At 40.8% G+C, this 27,186-nt stretch overlaps 1 protein-coding gene across 4 annotated transcripts in view; it reads right to left on the bottom strand.

The window, feature by feature from the left end:
* The window catches only part of PARD3B (par-3 family cell polarity regulator beta), a 574,309-nt gene that overhangs the window by 141,825 nt on the left and 405,298 nt on the right, over positions 1–27,186 (bottom strand). For 3 of the 4 annotated variants that reach the window (XM_083371323.1, XM_083371324.1, XM_083371325.1), the window contains one exon: positions 5,505–5,804. The exons of the other annotated variant lie outside the window; for it this stretch is intronic. In XM_083371323.1, coding sequence (XP_083227449.1) covers positions 5,505–5,804 — 300 coding nt within the window. The remainder of the gene's footprint in view (positions 1–5,504; positions 5,805–27,186) is intronic. 4 annotated transcript variants of the gene reach the window in all.

Raw genomic sequence — 27,186 nt, 5'->3', positions numbered from 1 at the left:
AGCCCATGAAAGTTTCCCTCACTTTAAAAATGTGGGATTCTGGAAACATATTGCACACATTTTCAATTCCGTGTCATCTTAGTCATCATTGTACGTGTCCTTCTCTTCTTCCACTTCATGCATTAAGATTTTCCATTACTGCCTTAACAAATCTTTCACAGAATGTAGCATGTAGTAAATGCCAGGGGACTCTTTTGGTTGATCCATGCTGACCTCATGTTTATGAGATCACCTGGTCAATTAAAGTATTTATTTGGATATAGATGGAAGAGCTAGGCCTGATACCTTTGTTTAATCATATTAATCACTCAAGTCTGAAAATTGCTTTATATTATGCTTCTCTGATAAATGGAAAAGAGAGTTGGTTTATAATTCACATCCACAAAGACTTTCCCTTTGGGGAATAGGAGTATCAGCCTTCTAGCGTTCATGGTTATCATTTATTTACCGCATCATAGAGTTACTCAAAGGCAATTTGAGCAAACCCATTGTTTGGCTGTGCTGTGGATAGGTACAGAATCAAAGAGAAAGAGAAAAAAACTACATTTGGAATGGCAAATTGTTCATTCATCTCTCATATAACCAAGCCATGAAATTCTAATTGTTAATTTTTCTAATAATAAATATGACGGTACAGAGAAATGATTTCTTCACTGAAGAACCAAAAAAAATTATGCTCCCTGGTTTGGTCTGGTAAAGCAGAGCGCCAAAATATGGATATAACAACTAGAAATGTACACATTGTACAATGGAAAGAACTCTGCCACAAATATGCATTATTTCTTTTGGTGCTACAGTTACTCTTCCACAACTCAATATACTCACAACATCTGTGGCGAAGTGCATGTTTGAATATAGTCTAGGAATGAACACTTCATTGTAATGGTTTTTCCAGACAGCCATATTATTGCACAATAAATAAAATGACATAAAATATGCATCTGCCTTGAAATCCAAATATTTTCCCCAAGCTAGCACTTTCATTCCAGGGATATTGCATTTTTGTAGCTCTCACAAATGGCAATGTTTTCATTCTTTGCACCATCCCCAGAACACTCATGATTAGGAAATGCAATACCGGTCACAGAATAAATTCAAAGCCCTATAATTTGTTTTATGTCAGTTACTTATCTTAACATATTCTGCATTAAAGCTTTTCTGACCTTGCACATATTAATTAAGAAACCTATGCATTTTGGAAAGGTAATCAAAAGGTTCAAGGAATAAAACACTCTAAATTGTTTGTCTGCAAAATGGAAGTAGCATAGCTTTCCTGCACTTTCTCTTTCTAAGTGACTGGCCTATAAACAAGATTGTAGCAGGTTCTCTTTGGTATAACTCCACTTAATTAATCTTCAAGCCATTAACCACTGATTTAAAATTCCACTTATAAAATCTTCATTTTGCACATTATGAGTTGTTTTGCAATAGCTATCCATGAACAGAGGCATAATGATCTCCCTTTTCCCATTCTTGCGGCTTACTAACCTCATAGTCAATTTTGGCTTTTTAATTACTCACATTCATATTAGCATTTAAAATTAAATGGCAGATTAAAAAAAATAATGTGCACAGACATAAAAAGTTAAAATTCCTATTACAGAGCTGCCTGATGGAGGAAGTAAAATCTATTTTTGTTTAAAGGGCATTGTGGAGTTTTGTCTAAAATTGAAATATAAACAGAGAAATGAACGTTTCTAAAATAAATATCAGTGAATTGTTTTAAAACTATCTTTCAATAGGGGTGGGGAGGTCCTTGCCAGCAACAACTTTTCAAATTTTTCAGTGAACCTAGTTGGATCAGGTATGCTTTTGTGTGCATCACAACAATAGCTATAATAGATGTTTCTCTCCTGGGGCACAAAGAAAAAATATCTGCTGAGAACTCCGCGTGGCTTCAGGAAGGGCATCCGGTCAGTAAATGCTCAGTTCCATCCAGTTGCCCTGATTCTATTCCGAATTAAAGAACTACAGGGTGGTAAGAAAAGGAGAGAGTCTTAAACAGAAAACAAAAGCAATAGTTTGTAAACTGAAATTTGCATCTCCATTCTAGACTTAAACCATGAGTTGAGATCAGATTTCCTGTACATGTGTCTAATACCATTACATCTGAACCCAAGTCAGAGTTGAAGGGGCTTTCCCTACTTGCACCTGATCAGGTGTGACAGGAGTATTTCACTAGGAAAGGTAGTCCAAGGCAGCGTTTCTCAACCTCAGAGAGAGGTGTGGCTTTCAACTTCCAGAATTCTCCAACAAGCATAAAGTTGCTGAGTTTGAAACATGCTCGTTTAAGGTTCTATTGTGCTCTTTTGACTCTTTACTCTTTCTTTCTTGGTGCTTTCTTCATTTTTAAAGTAATTATTTGTAGAAGATTTTAGTTTGTGGGGAAAAAAAAAGAATATATATTTTTAAGGATCAGAAGGTTACTATAAGCAGTTTTCTTAGATCAAGATTCTAACCTAGGAAACCATTGTGTATTTATATCTAGTTTTCCAAAATTGTGGCTATGGTAAAAAGTTGTCTGAATCCACACAATAAAATATGCTAGAAAGACATTAGCTTATGATACTACAGCCAGTCATCCACATCCCAATAATAAAGACGGCACGTTTAGACTTGTATGTGTGAAACAAAATGATTTTGAAATAGATGGCCCTTACAGAAGATGCATGAATAGAAGAAGTGGATGCTATAGGGGGGTGTTGCACACACAGAGGATAGGGAACGAGAGAATGTTGTATTCAAATGTTTTGTGTTTTGAGGCTTAGACACAGCTGCTGCTCGCATTCCATTTTTTTTTCTTTTAGCCTGAGAAGCCTCACTTTCTATACAGATAGTTCTTGCTTAATGACTGTTCATATTATGACTGTTCAAAGTTACGACATTCACAAAACTGCACTGTAAAGCAACTCCACCATCATAAATAGTTGTGCCAATCCTCCCTGGTCACATGATCACATGACAGGTGGGTTAGCTTTATGACTGGTCATGGTGTTCTGCGATCAAACAGCCACAATTCAGAATGTTTTTGCTGGTTTTTGGCAAAAGACACCCATTCCAATTTGGTTTGCAATCACTGAGTTTACGATTAGACAGGCCAGAAAATTACTTAGGTCATGTGGGTGCCATGACTTATGTCCGCAATGTCTTACAACCTTAATTCCAAGGTTCAATTGCAGTCGTAATTCAAGGACTATCTTTAAAACGGGTGCTGTTTCACTTCTCCACACTTAAATGTAGCAACCAGTTCATGAATGGGCAATCTTCCCCAACCAATCATTTTACAAAAAACCCCAACATTTTATCATGTCTGTAAAATGAACTTTATAACATTATTGAATTAAGCACCATGAAAGAATAAAAACTCAATAAAATCTCAAAACCCATGGCATTTTCAAAACATTTGCACTTTAAACACTTGCAAAAACTTAACAAATAGTAATAAAACTTCAAAAACCAACATTATAATAAAGGTAAGTCCATGATTTAAAATACTTTATGAAAAGCATCATAGGATGAATACACTTTTATTATCCAGATTTCTCAGATGAGGGAGGACCATGAAGTTAAGCCACAATCAGTCATCTTTGTCAGCTTTTGTAATTAATTATATAAGTAATATAGTATATGGCTTAATACACTAAAGCTTATATCTATAATATGAGCAATATTGTTCATAATATTTACGAGGGAGCTAAAACATTTAAAATGTGACAATAATTGAAATAAAGTTGGCTATAAAGAAATGTTGAAGTTGCCTCTCCAAAAGAAAAAAGAAAAAAAAACTCAGTTCAATACAGTTTTTTGATTTCAAAAACTAAGATAAACAAGCATGCTTTCCCCCCCAAACAGTTCCACACATCTCAGTAGTGAGTTCTTCCTCTTCGGTTGCCTCCAGCTATCTGTCTTGTTTGCACTTTTGGAGAGTTCCCTCAAAAGTGTCTTCTCTAAACATAGGAAGCCACATCAAAGACAGCTTTTGTAATCTCCAATGCCAGATTTCAGAATCTCATTGTTATGGTTCTATGACTGTGACTAGGGATGCATGCTTTCTTTCAGTCATATAATAATAATGCTATCATCCTAGAAATTTGACATTAAGGATTAAAAATGGCTCCTTTCTCCCTGATTATTATTCAAAAGACCCTGAAAAGTAATTTGTTTTATGAAGCTATGTTTTGCAATCTGCATAAATATGCCATCATTCTCAGATCTTCCTCTGGCTTAATTGAAAGCATATAACATCATAGAATATGGAAAATGCAAACTGTAAACTTACATAGTAAAAAGTGTATAAGCAACCAGGTGTTTTTTTTAAGAAATTGGGTATAAAAGATGTCATTCCCCTTTCCCAAAAATCCTGAACATGAAAGTCTGTTAGGGTACAGGACTTCAGAGCACAGAAAGAAAACTATTTAATTTGTACTGAAATTTAATTTGAGGCAGGTCAATTAAGTCTCTTTGTGAAAGAAGAGCCTTTTGATAACAATTTCAATTTCATAATGACTTTGAGTAATGAACCTACTAATGATGCAAATTTATTTTGTTTCCTTTTAAGCAAATATAAATTCTTGATCATCTAAGATCATTCAGCCCCTTTGAGTAAAATTATACATTGTAAACAAGGGGACCCCTCTTCATTACAAAAAACAACACCAAAGCAAATGACTTCAGAATGAGAGAATATGAATATGTTGACATGGAACTTCAATGGCTATACAGCCTTAAGCCTCTAGTGAAAAACTACAAAAACTGTGATCATGGCAGCCTGGGGAGGAAATTTGCATCAGAAAGCCTTCTGAAGCACTTGGGGGCATGGTACCATATTGCTAAATCTGCATTTGGACTGTCTTCTCTCTGTTGTAGGTATGCATGTGTTTGGGAGGTGGAGACCAAAGTGACATTGACTATTAACAAATCATCACAAACAATGGGATATCAGAAGGGGAAAAAGAAGATTGATTGTGAGTGCTGTACTTGGCTGAGGCAGTAATAAAATCCTGCAACTTTGCACAGGTAAAAGGGCAAGGTAAGAAATTCCTCTCACTGAAAATAGAATGGACTGCAAAAGCTCAGGAGAAGCTCCCAACTTAATCAAAATGATGGTGAAAGGTATACATTTCAAGGGTAAAAACACCTTTCCTTCATGTGTGAGGATGCTAAAGGAGAGAAGGAGATATGGAAGACATATTCGAATGCGCGTGGAAAGCTTGCTATGTATATGAAGCATTCTGTTCATAAAAAAGATGTATAGAATGCTTCTCTGATTCTTCACAAACACATCCAGTGATTCATTTCCAAACTGTTCCAACTTCTTCATTGTGCTCACATAATATCACTTGCAGTTGTAAAACTGCAGGAGTACATCATTGAAAGCATTGCCAAAAATACTCAAATTAAATTCTTCACAACAGAATATAGTTACCATGTCAATATAATATGGTTGTTGCGTTTAAAAATATTCAAACATGCATTAATTTTTCCCCCATTGGCATGAGTGTTACCTCTCAACAGGAGCATGCTGGTGGGATGGCTTGTTTATCCTTGCATATAATCCTTCTAAGTGGTCCCTGTCCAGAGGTGCTGCAGGATTACTGCACCCACCATATGCTTCAGAAACAGGTGGAGAAGAAAGCTGGTAGGAGTTGATAACTGGATATACTTCTCGGAAGTGATTCACTCGTGCATAATTTGGGTCTGTCTCATCATCATCAAGATCAGGTGGGGCTCCCATAGGAACTGTGGAATACTCAGCAAGTCCCCTGATCTGCTTCTGACGTAGTTCCTGATGCTTTGCATCGATCCTGGGAAATACAACAACCCAATGTCAGTACGTACTGCTGGAATAAAACAGGAATCTTACTCAACTGAAGTTTGATTACATCAATTTAATATGCAAGCTAAATGCCAGTGATAATAATCTGTTTTTTAAAATCATATTATCAGAAAATACATGTGTTCTTCAGTTAGTGATCACACAATTGGTACTGGCAACTTGGTTGTTAATCAAAGCAGTTGTCAAGTGAAACCACAACTGTGTTTACAATCATCTTTCCGCTTTCCTTTGCTTTACAGACCTGCAAGGCTCATAAATGTGAAGATTGGTCTCAAAGTTACATTTTTTTATCACTGTCATAATTGTAAATGTTTGCTAAACAGGGCGGTTGCTAAATAAGGGCTCTCTGTAGCAGCAGATGTTAAGCAGACAAAGTAAACACAAATTCACTATAATTATCAACAATAAACTTCTAGTCCCATTCCAAGTTTTTTCAGAGACAAGGCAAAATGCCGACAGTATATATACATTCACCACTGCACAAACATAAATTACACTGAGACTTCAAGGTAAATCTAATGAAGTCCCTTTTAAAATATGGATATCTTCTAAAATATATTTTTCTTTTTTTTTTTTTTTTTTATTGAAAAGTTTTACAATACAATTTTCCATTAAAAACCCCCATCCCCCTCCACCCTCCCCTCCCTACCTCCCCCCTACCTCTTCCCTCCCCCCTTCCCTCCCCCCTTCCCCCCTCCCTCTTCCCTCCCCTCCCTCCCCCCCACCCCCCTCCCCCCCCGGACTTCCCAGAGCTAAATACAAGGTATATATATATAAAAACAATCATAAGCAACCATATACTAACAACCATAAATTCTAAAAACCATGACTCTCTAACTTATATAAGAACAAACAAAACTTAACATTATTAAATATATATAAAAAAAAAAATAGGAAAAGAAAAGAAAAAACACGAAAGAAGACTTATTCGAATGCTAGATAAAACTTCTTAACCCTATACTTATTCTGGATAAACTCAATCCACTTTCTCCATTCCATAATATAACGTTCTTGCGAGTGATCTTTCAAATAAGCCGATATCTTCGCCATCTCTGCCAGGTCGGAAACCTTTAAAGTCCATTCTTCTATAGTCGGCAGCTCCTCTTTCTTCCAATATTGTCCTATCAAAAGTCTTGCTGCCGTGACTAAATTCAGCATCAACTTGGAGTCCACCACTGTAACATCAACAATTATTCCCAACAAAAAAAATTGCGGACAAAACTTTATCCTCCTTTTAAAGATCTTCTGTATATTCCACCAAATTTTAATCCAAAAGGCCTTAACCTTTTTACATGTCCACCATATGTGAAAATATGTTGCATCTTCAACCCCGCACCTCCAACACTTAGGCTGATAATTCGGATACATACTTGCAAGCTTTTTAGGATCTAAATGCCATCTATAAAACATCTTATAAAAATTCTCTCTTAAATTTTGAGCTTGAGTAAATTTCACATTCCTCACCCAAATCTTCTCCCACATGTCCATTGTAATAACTTCCTGGATATTTTGGGCCCATTTTATCATACAGTCCTTAACAAGCTCTGTTTCTGAATCAATCTCTATCAATGCAAGATATATCCGTTTAATATGTGCAGGTCCCTGATTTCTAATTTGCTTTATCAGATTTTCATCAATCGTTGCAAATCCAATTTTCTGGTCTTCTTTCCACCTGGCCCGTAACTGAGTATATTGAAACCATGTTTGAACAACCTTCTCTTCTCGCAAGAAGCTATATGATTTCAAGCACCAAACATTCCTTTCCAAACTTAAAATTTCCTTGTAGGTAGTCTCATCGTGTTTGAAACCAGCATGTATATTTTCTATTGCGTGTTTTGGAATTGCCCACAATGGTATCTTACAACTTAGCTTATGTCTATACTTCTTCCAAACTCTCAGCAATGCCTGTCTTAAAATATGCGTCCTAAACACAGTACCTACCTTCTTATCATACAACAAATATGCATGCCAGCCAAACAACAAATCATGGCCCTCAAGATTTAATAACCTCGATTGCGTCAAATTGATCCAATCACTTATTCCTACTAATGCAGCAGCTTCATAATATAATTTAAAATTAGGCAATTTAAGGCCACCTCTCTCACGAATATCCTGCATAATCTTAAGTTTAACTCGTGGCTTTTTCCCTGCCCACACAAATTTATTGATACCACGCTGCCATTCCTCCAAATTAGAGTCTTTCTTAAGAATCGGTATCATTTGGAATAAAAATAAAAATTTGGGCAGGACATTCATTTTCACTGCTGCAATCCGTCCCAACAAAGTCAATTGTAATTTTTGCCAACTCTCCAATTCTTTTTGAATTTTCCCCCACAATTTTTCATAATTATTTTTATATAGCTTTGTATTCGAGGGCGACAAAATTACCCCCAAATATTTAACCCTTTTAACAATCTCAAATCCAGTTAATCCTTCCAAGAAGGCCTTCTGTGAAACTGTCATGTTTCTAGCCAAAATTTTAGTTTTCTGTATGTTTACTTTAAATCCAGAAACCTTCCCATATTGTGTTATTATCTCTATCAGGTCCACAACAGAGTTCTCTGGCTGGGTCACTGTAACAACCAGATCATCTGCAAATGCTCTCAATCTATAGTCCTGATCTCCAACTTGTATCCCCTTAATTTTTTCCGAATTCCGAATCTTGTTCAATAATATCTCTAAAGTTAATACAAATAACAAGGGCGATAACGGACATCCTTGCCTTGTACCCTTCTCAATATTACATACTGCCGTCAGACTATTGTTAACTATGATTCGGGCAGTTTGCTTTTGATATAATGCCCTAATCGGCTGTAAGAAATTTTCCCCAAAATCCATTTTATCTAACATTCTCAACAGAAATTGCCAATTCAATTGATCAAAAGCCTTTTCAGCATCTAAAAAGATTAGCGCTGCAGAGATCTGGTTGTGCCTTTCCAAATACTCTAACACATCAACTATATGTCTAACATTATTTTTCATTTGCCTACCACTAATAAACCCCGTTTGATCCCCATGAATCACCTGTTGCAGAACCCTCATCAGTCTATTAGCCAAAACCTTAGCAAATATCTTATAATCTGTATTTAAAAGCGAAATCGGTCTGTAATTTTTAACTTGAGTAGCATCCTGATCTTCCTTCGGAATCAATGAGATAAAAGCTGTTCTCCAAGACGGTGGCACCTTTCCCCCCCTCTGGATTGTCTGGAACAGTTCCTTTAACGGTTTTATCATCTCAAATTGTAAATTTTTATAAAAAGCCGCAGACAAGCCATCTGTACCGGGCGCCTTATCAACCTTCAAATCCTTAATTGCTGTAAGGATTTCTTCTTCTGTGATCAGTTGGTTAATCCCCTCTCTTTGTGCTTGCGTAAGGACCGGAATATTAGCATTCTCCAAATATTTATCAATGTCTTTTACCTCAATTTCCTCTTTGGTATATAATTTCGAATAAAAATCCACAAAAGCATCCTTAATAAGATTCTGTTGAAACACGACCCTTCCTTTATATTCAATCTTGTCTATATTAGAGGCCCTTTGTTTCTTCCTCAGTCTATAGGCTAACCATCTGCCTGGTTTATTAGCGTTGCAAAAAGTATTATGCCTAGCAAACCGCAGATTGGTTGCCACTTGGTCTGCCATTAATTTATCAAATTGTCCTCTTAACAGCCTAATAGCCTCTTTAATCTTCACGTCCCCTGGATTCAAAATCAAAGCCCTTTCTTTTTCCTTTATTTCATTCTCCAGTTCTTTCCTTCTGGTTTCCACTACACGTCTACGTCTATTATTCATATATATCAACACACCTCTCATATAGGCCTTACTAGCATCCCAAACCATATCCATAGAGGTACCCTTATTCATATTAATCTCAAAAAAATCCTTCATCCGCTGTTTACATTCTTCCACATTTCTCTGGTCTCTAAACAAGTTCTCATTTACGCGCCACGAGCGCCTGTCTCTTTTCTCCTTATCAATCTCCAACCAAACTGGACTGTGGTCTGAAATAGTTCTTGCACATATCTTCACTTTTTTAGTTCTCAAAAAGAAATCATTAGTCAACAAAATAAAATCAATCCTTGAGAAAGATTGGTGTCTGTCAGAGTAAAAAGTATAATCCTTCTCCTGCAGGTGCCTCTCCCGCCAGATATCTCGCAATTCGAGATCATCCTTCAATTCAAAAAAAGTTTTAGGCAGTCTGGCGTGGCTTGGAATACGCTTAAAAGCTCCAGCTTTATCCAAGTGTACATCCAGAACACCATTCCAATCTCCCATAATAATAAAAGATTTATAATCCAACTGGGTAAGCTTTGTATGAAGTAAGCTAAAAAAATCAGCTTGTTGTTGGTTAGGTGCATATAGTCCAACTAGAAGCATCTTTTTACCTTCTAAGAGCAGCTCAATCATGACATATCTTCCATGCTTATCTGCTTCAATTAAGTCTGCTGTTAAGGCACTTTTAACATAAACAACTACTCCATTTTTCTTATTCTCTGCAGAGGCAACAAAATGCGTACCCAGTCTCGAGTTCAGTAAATACTTTTGATCCAAAACTCTAATATGCGTTTCTTGCAAGCATATAACATCTATCTTAAATTGCTTTAAATATTGAAAAACTTTCTTCCTCTTCTGCGGTGAATTTAGTCCATTAACATTCCAAGTTAAAAATTTAGTTGCCATGCATATCATCCAGAAGCCCTTGGACCACAGCCTTGATAGGACTAACTTCTTTAGGCCGTGCCCCTCCCACAGCTTGACTGTATGTACGTTGCGAAGAAACTGAAGACTTTTGCTGATCTTGTTCTATTATTTTCTTTGCTCGTTTTAAAGCAGCACGCGTCACTCTTTGCTCTCTAGGATCATCCAAAGAAGTTGTAACTTGATCTCCTCCCACGCCACTTTCCTCTGTTTCCTCCTCTTGTTGTTCTTCTTCTCCAGATCCTTTTCCAGCTTCCAGGAGCGTTAATGGGGTTGCTTTTAGGACATTATTGTAGAAATCACGCGCTTGCTTCACAGTAATCAACCGGTACCTTTTACCTTCATGCATCACCATCAGCCCCTGAGGAATCTCCCATCTGAACCTTATATCTCTTTGCTTGAGCTCATGCACGAGGAATGTATAATCCTTCCTTCCCCTTAAAATCCTTGGAGGAATTTCTTTTAAAACCAAAACTTCTTGTTCAGCAATCACCACTTTAACATCATAGGCAGCTTGTATAATTTGATCTCTGATCTCTCTTTTTGCAAAATAAACCACCACATCTCTAGGCAACTTCCTCTGTCTGGCAATCCATGAATTCACCCGAAACACTTTATCCATAGCTGCTCTTATTTCAGATGCTGGCAGGTTTAATACTTCTTCAAAAGCCTCAGAGATCAGCTGCTTCAAATCTTCTTTAGTATCCTCTTTTAAGCCTCTGATTCTGACAGCAAACTGCATCTGGTAAAATTGGGCTAAGCTTAAGTCCTTCTCCAGTTTGTCTCTTACATTTTCATTCTCTCTTACTTTAACTTCTAATATAGCATTCCTTTGAGCCAAATCATCCATCTTTTCATCTAATTCTTCCACACATTCCGCCACTTTATGCACTGAAGACAAAATGTCTACCTTCATCACGCTGAGCTTCTGTTCCATCCTCTCTTCCATTCTCTCCTCCAGTTTCTCCAATTTCTCCTCCATCTGCGCAAATTTGTCAGCCATTGATTGATTAATTGAGTCCAAAAGTTTATCCACAGCATCTCGAAACTCCTTCGCTGTCAGCGCTTCAGAAGGGTGCAACGCCTGTAAAGATGATTGTTGCACTGGCGAGGATCCACCACTCCGAAGAGTTTTAGGGGGAGGTTTCGCCGCCATCTTTTAATCCTCAAATATGACGCACTTTCACTTAGAGTTTAAAAAGTTCAAGTAGTTAGAGAGTATAATAAAATAAGCCTCTTCACCTTTATCTCTTGTATCGCTCTGCCTGCTCCTTTAAATCATAGTCCTTTCTTCAGGCAGGGATGGTTCGCAGACGCCTGGCTCTGCTCCAAAAAATTCAGAGCAGACACGCCGGCCAGCTGGGAGCAACCCAGGCTTCGGGGGAGTTCAATCCTTCAGCCGCCCAAGCTCCGAGCTCAGGCGGCCTCGGAGAACTCAACCCCTACCTGGGGCCTCACCCCCTCCTCTTCTCCCGAGGAGGGGGCTTCAATTTCGCCCGAACAGCTGTTCGGCGCTGTTACGGGCGAAAAAAACAAACAGCTGAGCCGCGGGCAGCCCGGGAAGGCTGTCTTCGGCGCCGCGACGCCACCGGAAGCCAAAATATATTTTTCTTGTTTGCCTCTGAACTAGCCAAAATTGCCATTGCCACTTTTATCATATTTTCCTCCCAATTTAATGAATCATCTATATTAAGTTCATTTGTGAGAAGTATAGCAATGTGACGCACAAATGCAAATAGCAATTAGTGAAGTAAAAAGTCAAGGACCCAAAGCCATTTATTAGCATTTTCTACATTTTGTCCTAACACGTAACTTGGGGACATCATATCTTGTTATGTGGAGATCAGAGAGACAATATACAGTGAAGAAATGAACAGAAGCCAGTAGAGATGAATTGTGTAGACATAAGTGAATTAAATGCTATTACTGACAGCATTCCACTATGATAAATCTTTAAGAGCTATTACAAATGCTGCTAATAATCAGTGCTATTGTGTAATCTGTTGGGACTAGGAAATGTAAGAAGACACCCAGGTATAATTTCAAAGATAGTCAAGTTCAGATGAATCATCATTTGCTTTATGATTGAAAACTTTAAACAAGGCACTGTTAATAATAAGAAACTGAAATGTTCAGCTGCCTCACTATGTAATTAAAGCAGCAGAACAGATCAGAGTAGCAAGATGAGCCCGGTGTATAGAGAGCAAAGGATGAAAAGCAAAAGAAGGGATTAAAGCACAGGAAAGCTGCCAATTAAAAAGTTAGGATTTATTCACCATTATTAAATTCAGCAGCTCACGAAAATATTCCTGGAAACAAACACCTATAGAGGATGTATAAAAATGGTAAAAGAATAACAAATGTTAAACCATCTCTTTTGTAGCAGGGAAAAAGAACCGTGCAGCAGGACATGAATGAAAAATAAGAACAAAAAGGGATTTAGCACAGGACATGGAAAATGCCTGGATCAGAAAAGATGCTCAAGCAGTACAAGCTGCCATGAGGAAAAATTAGTGTCAGATAATCAAGATTACAGAATGCTTGCATACTGTATTCTATTAAAAGCAGACTGAAATTTTGGACCTTGTAAGCTTTAGTGTATTTAAAAATGAAAGTGTACATATAAGTGAACGCATATTTACAATTGCAACCTACGTATCATAGTATGGAACTCATAGCGTGCGTACAGGATGCCTTTACTGACTCCAGCACTCTATAGGGTAGTTGTTTGGATCGTATGTCTGCATGTGGATTATATATGAATTCCTAATGTATCTTCAACAGAATAATTATATAGCATGCTGTCAGCCCTCCAAAAACAAGAACGACACATGGAGTGTACTTCTGAGTGGTTCTTTATTATTGTCCACCTATAGATAGAAATCTTGCCAGACTAAAGCAACTTTCTGTATACTATTAGACAGTACTCTGTGAATTGCTGGGGGGGGGGCGATTTCCCACATTTGTTCTCTTTCTGCCTACCAAGGATTCCAAGCTTTGTTGTCTCTTTGCTCTCTGGGAAGAAGCCCCTCCCTCCTGTGACTCTAGAACTACTTCCACCACACACATATTGTAAATACTGAAATGCTCTACACTGGCTTAAAATAGTCTTCTCTGACCTATAGGTAAGTCTTGGTATTCCATGTGTTAGAAAGCCACACTAGCCCCTTTCTCTAGAAACTAAATGCAATAGGCTGTTAGAAAAAGGGAGAAGAGTTTCAACCAAGAGAATGATCAAACAAGAGACGTTTGAGTCCAAAGCAGGAAATGTAATTTGAGCATTTCAGATTTGACCGCCCCTAGTTTTCTTGAATGTAAAAGTAACAGTGGAGAGGACCATTCAGACTTGCAAGATTCTGCTACCTATAGTAGTATTAGTATTCATAACTTTGACCTTCAGGCAAGATTCTGCAATACAAGTAACTAAGTGTGTGATTCTGTGCCACACCAAATTCCTGTCTAAATGCAGGACAAATCAGGAATAAGCTGGCCAAAATGGGCAAATCAGAAACTTGCCTGGACAAGGAGTCAACCAGAACCTAGTAGAAAGAACCAATCAGGAATGAACACTCAAAAAATGACCAATCTGAAGCTGGCATGAACAAAGGATCAATTATGAACAACCACGGTTCCTGGCAAAATATCAGAAAATCTGTTCTCTAAACCAGGGCTTTTCAGCCGGTGGTACGTGGTGGTATTTTGCCACGTGGCAGGTGGTACGCGACTGCTAGCCAATTGTAGCAGGGGAGGGGAATAAGCCGAAGCAAGTCAAGCCTGCGGGAGAGGCAGCTGCAGCTGCAGGACTGTCTGGGCTCAGCAGAAGCCCCAGGAGCCAGCAGGGCTCCAGCTGATTGGTGCTTCTGGAAGCAGCTCGGAGCTGGAGGTGAACTGAAGAAAAAGGGGGGGAGGTGAGGAAAGGCTATAAAAGGAGGTGGTTTGGGCAGGGGAAGGGAAAAAAGACAACAGGAAAGGTTTAATCCCCTTAAACAAATGTAATTAGTTTTACCCTCTTTAATTGAATCTGTCTATGGCTTTTAGAAAGTTTTCTTTGAAGATAAACAGGCTTAATTTAAAGCTAAAGCTTTTTGCAATTGCTGGAGCCTTTCAGTCTAGAATTGCAACATTGTGACACGTGACACCCCTGAGGCAGCTTAAAGAAAAAAAACAAACAAAGTTTGTGTTTCTTATTTTGTGAGTATTTCTTGCTTTGCACTTGATTCCTGTGTCTTTAAGGGTACAGGGAAGGGATTGGGAGGGGTGCATTCTTACACTATGGAAGAACTCAGAAGGGAGAGAGGAAGAAGGGCCAACCAGCTAGCTCAGGAGTCTACAAACTTAGCAACTTTAAGACTTGTGGACTTCAATTCCCAGAATTCCTCAACCAGCCATGAGGGCTGAGGAATTCTGGGAGTTGAAGTCCACAAGTCTTAAAAGTACCAAGTTTGAAGACCCTTGAACTAGCTGATAGTGGTGCGCATTAATAAACATGGATAAATTCATCATACATTTGTCAGTGCAAAGGGAAAGTGATTCAGCAAAGGAACAGCCACCAAAGAAATTAAAACCGGTACTTTTTTCCTTTTTTACAGTTTGTAATATTTTATTAGATTATAAAATAAAATACAAAAGGAAATAGTAGGACACAGTGGGGAGGAAAAAGGGGGAAAAAGTGAGGTCGAGAAGGGATAAAGAACAGACTTCCTCTGTTGCAGAAGAAGGAAGCATTAACACTGAACCTCAACTTTTTACTTTTCCATAATATTAGGGCTTTTTTTCTCATAGAACGCTCAGAACAGCGTTCCGGCACCTTTTTTTGCAAAAATAAATAAAAATAAAAGCTCCCTCTATTGCAGGGATAGGCAATCTTGGCTCTTTTTTATGACTCATGGACTTCAACTCCCAGAAATCCTGAGCCAGCCACGCTGAGGGGAAAGAGAGAGGTTTCCAAGCTGAGCCATGTTGGCTCAGGAATTCTGGGAGTTGAAGTCCTTGAGTCATAAAAGAGCCAAGGTTGCCTACCCTGCATTAGAGGAGGACATTAAAATTATTTACAAGGTTACTTCTTTAGGAACTAAACTTTTACAATCTAAAACAGCTAATTCAAAAAAGCCAACAGGAAAGAACTTCACATTTTTCATCTGCTTCTGTCTTTTGGAAGGTAAAATTAGATAACAAAATAATCTATTTCCTACGTTAACATCTCTGCAATGAAATCAATAAAGGTAACAGGAAAGAAATGAGAAACATTTTTCTCAATGTAATATGTCTAATTTAGCTGATGCTAGAAAAGAAAATAGTATCTTTTGTAAATACTCTTGAAAACTATTTTGAATCTATAACCATCTATTACAACTAAACCACATTAAATTAAGCAATTCTTAATGAAATATTATTAATTTGGACTGTACTTTTACTACTTGGACTGTTGTGTGTTTTGAAAAATAGATTATTTAGAATCTAGTTATGTTGCACTTCAGTCTTTAAATAATTAACCTAGTATATATATAACAATATATGATGTTTTCCATGGTGAGCTTAACATCAATAACAACATTTATTAAAAAGGTTAAAATACTTTCTGGTGGTATTATCTGTACATTAAAATTTTGTTTAGTCACAATCTTTCACTGTGCAATGTTGCACAGGCAAGTTGTCTGCAGCGAAGGCAGGAACTTTGCACCCCTCCCTGCTGTCCAACTACACCATCTCAACTAGGTAAGTAAGATATTATTTGCAAATAGGATGGCAATAAACAATTTAGGCTGCATTTACATCAGGGCTTTTTAACCTTTTCAGAAATTGTACCACTTTTAGGACATGACAATATTCAAGCACCACCAGTGCTTAACAAGGTGTCAAAAACTTGATGACTAAAAAAAAGGGGGTCTGTGTTTTGGGTTTCATTGGTTAGATTCATTTATTATTATAGAAATGGCTAGTTTATAATATTATAGAAAAGCAAAAAGTTGAGGTTCAATGTTAATGCTTCCTTCTACTCCTGTAACAGAGGAAGTCAGAAGTCAGTGCCTTTTCTTTTTCCCTTCTCCCCCTCACTTTTCCCTTTTCTCTCACCCTTTGCTCGCAAAAGCCCCCCCCACTCACTCACACTTTGCTCACAAAAGCCTCCAGTTGCTCTCACTCACTCCTCCGTCTCTTTCAAAGGCACCTCGTTCAGTCTCTCCCCCACTCACTCCATCTCTTACAAAGGCCTCTTGCTCACTCGCTCACTTACTGCCCCGTCGCTTCCAAACGTCATTTACTTGTTCACTCACTCACTTACTGCCCCGTCACTTCCAAATGCTTCCAAACGCCACTTGCTCGCTCACTCACTTACTGCATTTGGAAGCGACGGGGCAGTAAGTGAACGAGTGCTGGAGGCCATCAGCTGTTTGGTGCCGGAGACCACTGCCATGAGGAACACAGCTCTGGGTCGGGGTTCGACTCAGCACAGGCCGTGGCGTGGCAACTGTGGGGAGGGGAATCCCCACGGCGGCTGTGGTGAGGGGAATCCCCGCAGCATGTGGCTCCGAGCCGCAGGGGCGGGGGTGCAAAGGACGGGTAGCGACGCCATAGCAAGACACCAGCACTGCTCCCAGTGACAGCACCTCTGAGTTCCGGCACCTTTTTTTTTTTTTAGAAAAAAAGCACTGCATAATATTATAAACTAGCCATTTCTATAACAACAAATGAGTATAATCAGTAAAACCCAAAATTCCCCCCTCCCTTTTTTTTAGTCATCAAGTTTTTCACACCTTGCTAAGCACTGGTGGTACTCAAATATTGTCATGTTCTAAAAGTGGTACAATCTGTGAAAAGGTTGAAAAGCCCTGCTCTAAACCATGGTCACTAAACCTGAAGCCCAATCCTGCCCACAAGATATCCACGATGAATGTCTGTATCAGTTATAAAAGAGAAGAACACTCATGGATATATTCAATCTTTAACGATAAATAAGCAACATGTTTATTGTTATCATTCAGACACAAGAACAGATTCCAAGATAGAAAAGGAGATATTCTTCAAATGGAAGGAATCCCTGGAAAGTAGCAGGAATTGAAACCAAACAGCAATTGAATCAAGTATAGGGTTTGATGTTACAACAGTTAACTATAAAGAAGAAGCATTTCCTTTTATTTCTATAATGCAATAATCTCAAGTCATAATTAGGGAACAGTTGAGAAAAAGACTTAATTCTCTAAAGAACCCTTAAAGAAAGATGAAAGAAAGATCACACAGCAAAAAGAAAAGAGGAATTCCTGCTAGTCTGATCAGTGTTCTGTTGGAACAAGCACATGGATAAGTATGTGGAACGTTAAAACCTAGAATTTTTCAGCAGCAATAACAAAATTCCTGTTGAAGCGTTCTTGCACTATGACAACTGTTATGGACTTCCGTGGACAAATCAATGTACCGATAAAAAAGGGAGAGGAACAATTGAAGAGAGTGTTGAAAACTAACTGGACTGTTTACACTCTCATTTCCTCTCTCTCCCCCACATGGTATAGGATAGAAAGATGAGTATCTCGTATATATTCCATGAGAGAGTTGCGTTTATAAAGATGAAAGCTCTTAACTTAGCTTTAAAAACTGCATTAGTCTGTTTATTGTTTCAGAATACTTCAATTTTTCTCACACTAGAGTTTTGAAAAGAAGTGGTTGTAAAGATATCTAGTTGCCCAAGATGCAAGGAGAGCTCTTTGTTTGGTTTCTATAAAGACTAGTACTACCAGTAGTAGTATTACATTTTAGCAAATGGAAATTTCTCCATTAATTTTATGCTACTGTGAAAGAAATGAATAGGTAGAAATGAATACAAAAATCTGGATAGAAATACTGTCAGTGGCTAACACAGTTCTACAAGGAAAGCCTTGAGGAGGTTTCTTAATAACACTATGATTAGTTGCATTTTCTTCTAAAACTTCAGAAATACTTAAACCTGGAGTGAAGGAGAAGCCGATCAGCACAATGACATAATTCACCTCACTTATTATTTCCCTTCAAGTTTGATAGTCTTGCTGTTAGTTCTGTTACTTGGTATAGAACAAAAGTAAAAATTGGGACACCACAATTTTCTCTTTTAGAGTGGGAAAAATGTAGTTTTTATTTTTTCCCCTCTTACATAAATGCAATCTACAATTGCTTCCTCAATACAATGTTATTTTGTACTTGGTTAGTTAGTACTAGGTTATGTGAATTTCTCCATGATTAACTCTTAAACAGGGCTATTATAATTACATTTGTTGTTCTTGTTTCTTACCTCTCCCTGGAAAAAAAAATATACATTTTCATCTATGGTCTGTATTTTTAGTTCACACTTTCATTTGTAGTTAACAATATTTGAACTACCTTGTGCACATTTTGTCTATTTAACTGTATTATTGTTGTCATGTTTTTTTTGCTGGTTTAAGGATCACTTTCCTAATTTTATTTTACAAAACATTTTTGATTTTTATCAGTATAGAAGCTTGGTAGCCTTTAAAACAAAGTGGCCTAGGAGTCCAGGTTAATTTCTTTAAAATGATGACATTGTGGGTAATGTGGACATTTATTTATTTACCTATCTGCAGTATAGATCCTTTCTTGCGGCTAAGAATATACCAAAAAGAAATTATAGGTAATCCTCATTTAACAAACACAACTGGGACTGGCAACTCTAATAAATAATAAATAAATATTGTTAACCATGCCAGATTTATGATGACACTTTTTCTGCAGTTATTAAATGAATATTCATTTCATAAATCACCCATGGTTATTAAGTGAGTTTTACTGTTGGATTCTCAATAGATTTTGCTCAATTGAACAAAGTGGGATGCTGTGACAGTTGTAAGCATGAGGACCGGTTGTAAAATTACTTTTTCAGTGCTCTCATAACTTTGAACAGTTGTTAAACAGGACAGTTGTTATCTGAGGACTTCCTGTGTTTGAACTGGAGGTCAAAAGCAGCAAGTAAATGGATCATAAAGGAAGAGAAAAGTTTGCTTCTTTCTAACACATGTTAGAGCTGTGAAATTTTTTTGAAATTGTTGTATCAAAATCCTTCTTTCTCTTCAAATTATAAAAACTCTGGCAGATTTTTCCAAGCTGGCATTTGTTTGTTTGTTTGTTTATTAAAACAGAGCAAATTGCTTTATAAACTGCATAAACTGCTCCTTGATGAAGGAAGTGCATGGGGAATTAAAAGTGTCTGTTCACGTACATGTGTGTGGAAACTGGGTGAGTGTAGAAAAAGATACAGCTGCTTTAATAATTTGAAAGAAGCTGCTTTCTATGCTTGGTCACAGCAAACTGGATGGGAATCATTCATGCATTCTTTCCCCATTCAATGTATTTCCCAGCTATTTACCTCTTTTGATCCTCTTAGAGCACAATGAGCACAAAAGCTTAGAATAAGAGGTAAAATATTTGAGTCTGGCTGTTGCATAGAACATTGGGACATGTTTCTCTAATTACAAAAGCCTGCCATTTCAAGTATAACTAGTACATTTTTGAACAGCAAAAGGAGTGATTAGAATTGGTGAGATTTGCCAAATGTAAAGCATAGAGTTCTATCAATATATAACATGTCATTCATTGCCATCACTAAAGGGGAAAAAATAGAGAAAATGTAAGATATGGACAATAGCAGTCATCATTCAGTGCAACTATATACAAGTGCCTGATTGCAAATCTTCTCCACAGTGGAAAAAACTCCGAGATGTCAGACAACAGCTTTCAATTTTTCTGGTGTCTGGTGGCTCTTATCTAAGGGGGATACCGCTCCTTCCAGTTTAAGAATTCTGTATCTTGCCAAGATTCCAAAAGGTAATATTATGTAGCAACCTAAAGTTAGATCAGCATAAAACTAAAGAGTTGTATAAAGGAAAAATAGTTGACCTCTGAGGACCTTTGAGGAAGCTGTCCAGTATGTGTAATATATTATGATTGCCTTAAAATACAATCAACAAAGCAGGGGTGAGAGTTCTACTATTTGTATGTATTGAAAAGTCTGGGCTCACTTAAGTTTTCCAGACCCTTTATAAATGGATGTTTAAAATATTGGTCATCTGTTCCTTATATATTTCTGTAAAAAATACCAATTGAATCAATTTTATCTATGCAGGTTGTCCTCAACCTATGAACATAATTGACTCATAAGTAGAATCATCACATGACCGAATTCAATTTTATCACCAATTTTACAGAAAAAGGCATAGTACAGTCATAGGACTGCAACTGGTCATAAATGTTAGCCAGTTGTCAAATACCCGAAATATGTTCATGTGACTAAAGGGGTAGTCAGGCAGTCATAATTTCAAAGATGGGTTGTAAGTTTTTTTTGAGTTCACTGTAATAGTCGGTAAGCAACTAGTCATAAGCCAAGGACTACCTGTAACATAAAATAAAGTGTTATTTTGAGTAAATAATCATCATAGTCATTTATTAAACCTGTATGCTATCTGATTTACAACACTCTAGGTGGCTCACAATAATTAAACAAAGAAATTACAATAAAATCAATGAAAAATAAAAGAAAGATAAAAGATGGCATGTGCAACAGACCAGATGGAATGAAGTGAAGAGTCGCACTATCCCTTGCCAAAGTGAATATTCTTTTATTACATGTTCATATGCCTAGGCTTGCCTGCAGACGTGCATGAAAGTTTTGAAATATTTCAAATTCAAAAAAATAATAATCTTGTTTTAAGCACGAAATAATTGTTTTACACTTGAAATATTTTATTCTAGAAATATTCTGAATTGAAAATAACCCTATTTTGAGTTTGGAGCAAGCATTTCATGCTTGGAACACTTCAAGCTTGGAAAAAGCACCCAATATATTTTTTAAACAATAACCAAAATTCACGAGTAAGAGAAACTTTGTGTTTTGTTCTGAGAGGATTCTAATAAATGTATTTTAACTTTGTTAATACCTGTCAACTGGGTACATCAGACAAAGAAAGTTTAAAAATACTTTATCATATTGGCTAGTAACTGAATCTTGCAAATCTCACTGTACTTTACTCCCTATTGTTCCTTTTTATATTCGTCTAGTAAGAATATGTAGAAGGAGGTGTCCATCTGAATTGTTTCCTCCTCCTCTCAGACTGCTTTGGGTTTGAGTCACACATTTCTCCTTGTTGCTCTGACAATCGATCTGGCTTATCTGTCTCAAGGCCATCTTCTTCATTCTCTACAGTAACTTTATCCTCTTGATAAGTTTATTAATGAAATATATGACATCTCATTATTATAGGCCTAGGTAAGTACAATGTGTGATTAGAAGCTGGAAAAGTCAACAGTTGGATAGTTAAACTAACAAATCTAAACCAAAACTGTAACTGAATCTTCTGCTTTAATGCAGATTTATAAGCAAGCCAACATACGGCTGGATGTTACCAACTTTTAATGTGCAATATACGGGTATCTGAATTACTACTGCAATAGAACAATAGTACCCAAAACCAGTTATGGAGGGGAGGTGTAAGATGATGGTTGGACAGAAATATGGGACCAATCCCAAATATGGAACCAATCTCAATATTTAGCTAGGAGTCTGTGTATGTCCGCAGATAATCGCCCGGCTGCCTTGTTCAGAGTGACTCGCTCCCTACTGAACCAAGAGGTGAGGGAGGAACCCTTACAGGGTCGAGCCGAGGAATTCGGTCAATATCTGTTGGATAAAATCGCTCGGATTCGAACCGGCCTGGACTCCAACTGGGCAGAGTTGGAGGAACAGGACATGGACAGTCTTGTCGACGTCATCTGGGAGGAATTTGATCCTGTGACTCCGAAGGAAGTGGACAGGATTATGAGGAGGTTGAGCTCCTCCACATGCTTACTGGACCCGTGCCCTTCCTGGCTGGCTTATGCAGCTCGAGAGGGGACACGAGGCTGGTTTCTGGCAGTCATCTCTGCTTCTCTGAGGGTCACTTCCCCACCGCCTTGAAGGAGGCGGTGGTGAGACCTCTCCTCAAGAAGCCCACCTTGGACCCAACCTCATTGAATAACTTTCGTCCAGTCTCCAACCTCCGCTTCCTTGCGAAGGTTGTTGAGAGCGTGGTGGCGCATCAACTTCCTCAGGTCCTGGATGAAGCGGTTTATCTAGACCCGTGCCAATCGGGCTTCAGGCCGGGCTACAGCACGGAGACGGCATTGGTCGCTCTGATGAATGATCTCTGGAGAGCCCGGGACAGGGGCCATTCCTCTGTCCTAGTCTTATTAGACCTTTCGGCGGCTTTCGATACCATCGACCATGGTATCTTGCTGCGACGCCTCAGGGGACTGGGAGTGGGAGGCACGGTTCTGCGGTGGTTCTCCTCCTTTCTCCAGGGTCGCTCGCAGTCGGTGCTGGCAGGGGGACAGAAGTCGACCCCGAGGCCTCTCGTTTGCAGAGTCCCTCAGGGGTCGGTCCTCTCGCCTCTCCTGTTCAACATCTACATGAAACCGCTGGGTGAGATCATTCGTGGTTTTGGAGTAGGGTACCATCAGTATGCTGATGACACCCAGCTTTTCATCTCAACTCCAAACAGCATCAGTGATGCCCTCGACGTGATGTCCCGCTGCCTGAAAGCGGTCTGGTAATGGATGGGGAGGAACAGGCTTCAACTCAACCCGGACAAGACTGAATGGCTGTACGTACCGGCAAGCCAGGATACTCAGATCATTCCATCCCTTAACATCGGGGATGAGTTATTACCCCCTGTTGATAGGGCCCGCAGCCTGGGTGTCCTCCTAGACTCGCAGCTATCCCTGGAAGATCACATAGGAGCTGTGACCAAGGGGGCCTTCTCCCGGGTTCGACTGGTGCGCCAACTACGACCTTATCTGGACCTGGATGCCTTACGTGCAGTCACCCATGCACTTGTGACCTCTCGCCTAGACTACTGTAACGCTCTCTACATGGGGCTGCCCTTGAGAGCCACTCGGAAGCTTCAACTGGTGCAAAGTGCAGCTGCACGGACACTTTTGGGGGCCTCCTGATACTTCCATCTCACACCTCTCCTCCGTGAGCTACACTGGCTTCCGGTTGCCTTCCGAGTGAAATTCAAGGTGCTAACAATGACATACAAAGCCCTACATGGCATGGGTCCGGACTACCTACGGGAGCACCTTCTGCCAACGTCAACACCCCTCCGTCCTGTGCGCTCCCACAGAGGGCCTCCTCAGGGTGCCACCGCTCAAGGAATGTCGGCTGGTGGCCCCCAGGGGGAGGGCATTCTCAGTGGGTGCGCCAGCCCTCTGGAACTGCTTGCCTACCGAAATCCGGATGGCCCCCGACCTCCGCACCTTCCAGCGCGATTTAAAAACTTACCTGTTCCAGCAGTCCGGCCTGGCCTGATAGCTCTTGGGGTCTCAGTTGTTTTTTACTATTGTTTTTCACTATTATTCAATCTGTATACCTACCTTACTCTGTACACCGCCCCGAGTCCCTCGGGAGAAGGGCGGTATATAAGAACAAATAAATAAATAAATAAATAAATAAATAAATAAATAAATAAATAAATAAATGTTTGTGTGTGTTTATACTTTGTGCTGAAAATTGTGATTGGAGATGTATGTACCGTATATACTTGAGTATAAGCCGAATTTTTCAGCCCACTTTTTGGGCTGAAAAAATCCACTTCGGCTTATACTCCAGTCAACAAAAAAAAAGAACTTACCGAGGACTTGCGCGCGGCCGAGCTACTTTGCCTGACGCTGCTGGGGTCGCCCGGGTGCCTCTGCTCGCCCTCAGCAGCACCTGGCCCGGAATCACATGCGAAACAAGCCCGGCAGAGGAGCCGGAGCGGCGAGCAGAGGCGCCCGGCCCAGATCCTGCAAGGCCCGGCCGAGACGCGCCCCCAGCAGCGGAGCTGCTCCGGCTCCTCTGCCGGGCTTGTTTTGCATGTGAGCTACTTTGCCTGATGCTGAGAAGACCCGCTTGGGCACTCGGGTTGTTGTCAGTCTCCGCAGGCCCTTCTCGTTTCCAGGAACGTCAAGCGCGCTTGGCTCTCCACCCCCACGGCAGGGCAGGGCAGAGCAGAGACTTGCTCGCCCTTCTGACGGCCCTGAAGAGAAACGAAGGGCTTGCAAACTCCCCACGAGAAGCTGGGCGAAGCGCGCGGCTGGGCGAGTGTGTGCCTGCGCGCGTATTTACGAAAGAAACGCTCCGAGAGTTCTTCTTTCTCCGCCCCCTTGGGGGGAACTCTAGCGACTGCTGTAGCCGCGCTTCTCTTCTCGGCTCCGAAAATAGGGATTTCTACTCTCTCTCTCTCTCTCTCTCCCCTCCCCACCCCGCATTCTCCTGCCTCTTCGATTGCGACAATAAAAGGGCGAAGGGTGCGCTGGTTTCTTCCTCCTTCCTCCCCCCCTCCCCTCCCCTCCCCGATTGTCAGGTGAGGCAGCTGGAGGTCTGGCCGGGAGATTGTAGCCGTTTTGAAACGCAGCGTCTTGAAACGCCCGATCAGCTGATTTTCGGGTGGAAGAGCCGCGGTTTGAATCTGTTTGCATCTGCCTGAATTAGACCGAAACGGCCTGAATTTGACCAGAGTTACTTTGTAATGGCTGGAGGAACTGCAGAGGAGGTCTTGCTGGGAGATTGTGGCCGTTTTGAAACGCCGCGGCTTGAAATGCCCGATCAGCTGATTTTCGGGGCGGAAAGAGCCACGGCTTGAATCTGCTTGTATTTGTTTGAACTTAACCAGAAACGGCTCGTAATGGCTGGAGGAACTGCGGAGGGAGTGAATGCTCCAGCCTGGAATATTTGGAAAGGCTGGGGGAACCGGATGAACTGCAGCTTAAGCGACTGTTGCCGGAGGAGCCATGGTTTGAAACGCCCCAGTTTTGGGACAGCGTTTGCTTGTTCCCTCCCTCCCTCCCTCCCTCCCTCCCTCCCCTTTCCCTCCTCTCTAAATCCTTCCTTCCTTCCTTCCTTCTTCCCTCCCTCCCTCCCTCCCTCCCCTTTCCCTCCTCTCTAAATCCTTCCTTCCTTCCTTCCTTCCTTCCTTCCTTCCTTCCTTCCTTCCTTCCTTCCCCAGCCCTAATCCGGAAAGTGGAAGGAAAGAAGAGTAAAGGCTGGGCGGAGGAGGAGGGGAAGTTTAAAAAGGGGGCGGCGTTCCCTTTAAAAAGCCGCCCGCCACGCCGCGCTCCCTCGCAGCACTCGCGGCGGCTGGCTTCTTGGCTCCCGGTCTCCCCCAGGCTTCCCGGCTGTGACTGGCGAGCGAGCCTCCCGAGCTCCGGCAGCCGTGACATCAGCAGAAGCGGAGCAAGCAAAAGCGAAGGGGGAAGGAAGTTCACCAGCAGCACCTCGAGCCCGCTCCGAGCGCTGGCGGACGCGGAGCCGAAAGAGAAGCAGCATCTCTGCGCGCCCGGGCTGCTGGGGTGAAGTGGCAGCCGCCGCACCAACCAGCCGAGGAGACTCTCGCTTCCCCCCACCCCCCACCCCCCACCCTCCCTACATCCCGAGCCTTCCAGATCTTCGCCTGCCTACTCGCGAGCAGGCATGTTTTCCAGCCAATCCGGGCCTGGGAGCAGGGCGCCGGCGGCACGTCCACTTTCCCCGCACTCTCCGTTCAGACGGCGCCCTTTGAGCCTGGAGTGATGCGGACGTCGGAAAAGGGCGGCGGGCGAAAGCAGCGAAGCGGGATCGCCGCGTGCCCCCCACTCCTCCTCCTCTTCTTCTTCTTCCTCCTCCTGGTCGGCTTGACACCCCCATTTCGGCTGCTTCGCAAACTGCTTCCTCCACCCCACCCCACCCCACCTCACCCCTCCCCGCAAAAGATGCCGGGGTCGACAGCGTTTTTTCTACCCGGAACAAGCAAACACGCAGGCAACCCTGCACTATTCAGCTCAGTGAAGTCACGCTTGAAACGGCTTGAAACGCCCGATCAGCTGATTTTCGGGGCGGAAAGCGTGCGGTGTTGTTGTGTTTTTTTTCCTCCCCCCGAAAGTGAACGGCAGCTTTCCGTACTAGTGTATTGGCATGTCAAGACACCAGCACAAAGACCAAGGTACAAGCAGCTCTCCTTCAGTCATTATTGAAACATTTGATCAGCCCAACTTCTTCTTCTTATTATTATTATTATTAAATCTGTTTTTTAACCAAGCGTGACTTCACTGAGCTGAATAGTGCAGGGTTGCCTGCGTGTTTGCTTGTTCCGGGTAGAAAAAACGCTGTCGACCCCGGCATCTTTTGCGGGGATTTCCCATTTCCCGTTGCGAAACCAGCCGAGCCCAAGTCCACCCTTTCTTTTTTTTCCACGGCACGCTCGGTGCCTTTCCCACGATCGTGTCTCCTTCAGATCTTACGCAAGCTTCCTCGATTTCCTGGTGTGTGTGTGTGTGTGTGTGTGTGTGTGTGTGTGTGTTTCTTTCTTATTCCTCCCTTCTCTGGTGGTTGGAAAGGCGTGTGACGCGCTTCGACAACAACTCTGCTGGCTCTCTCGGTGGGAACCTCCCATCCTCTATATACCCCCATTTCGGCTGCTTCGCAAACTGCTTTCTCCACCCCACCCCACCCCACCTCACCCCTCCCCGCAAAAGATGCCGGGGTCGACAGCGTTTTTTCTACCCGGAACAAGCAAACATGCAGGCAACCCTGCACTATTCAGCTCAGTGAAGTCACGCTTGGTTAAAAAACAGATTTAATAATAATAATAATAAGAAGAAGAAGTTGGGCTGATCAAATGTTT

This window comes from Vipera ursinii (assembly GCF_947247035.1).
Source record: "Vipera ursinii genome assembly, chromosome: 1".
Taxonomy (NCBI): domain Eukaryota; kingdom Metazoa; phylum Chordata; class Lepidosauria; order Squamata; family Viperidae; genus Vipera; species Vipera ursinii.
This window is presented reverse-complemented; position numbering and strand designations above follow the sequence as displayed.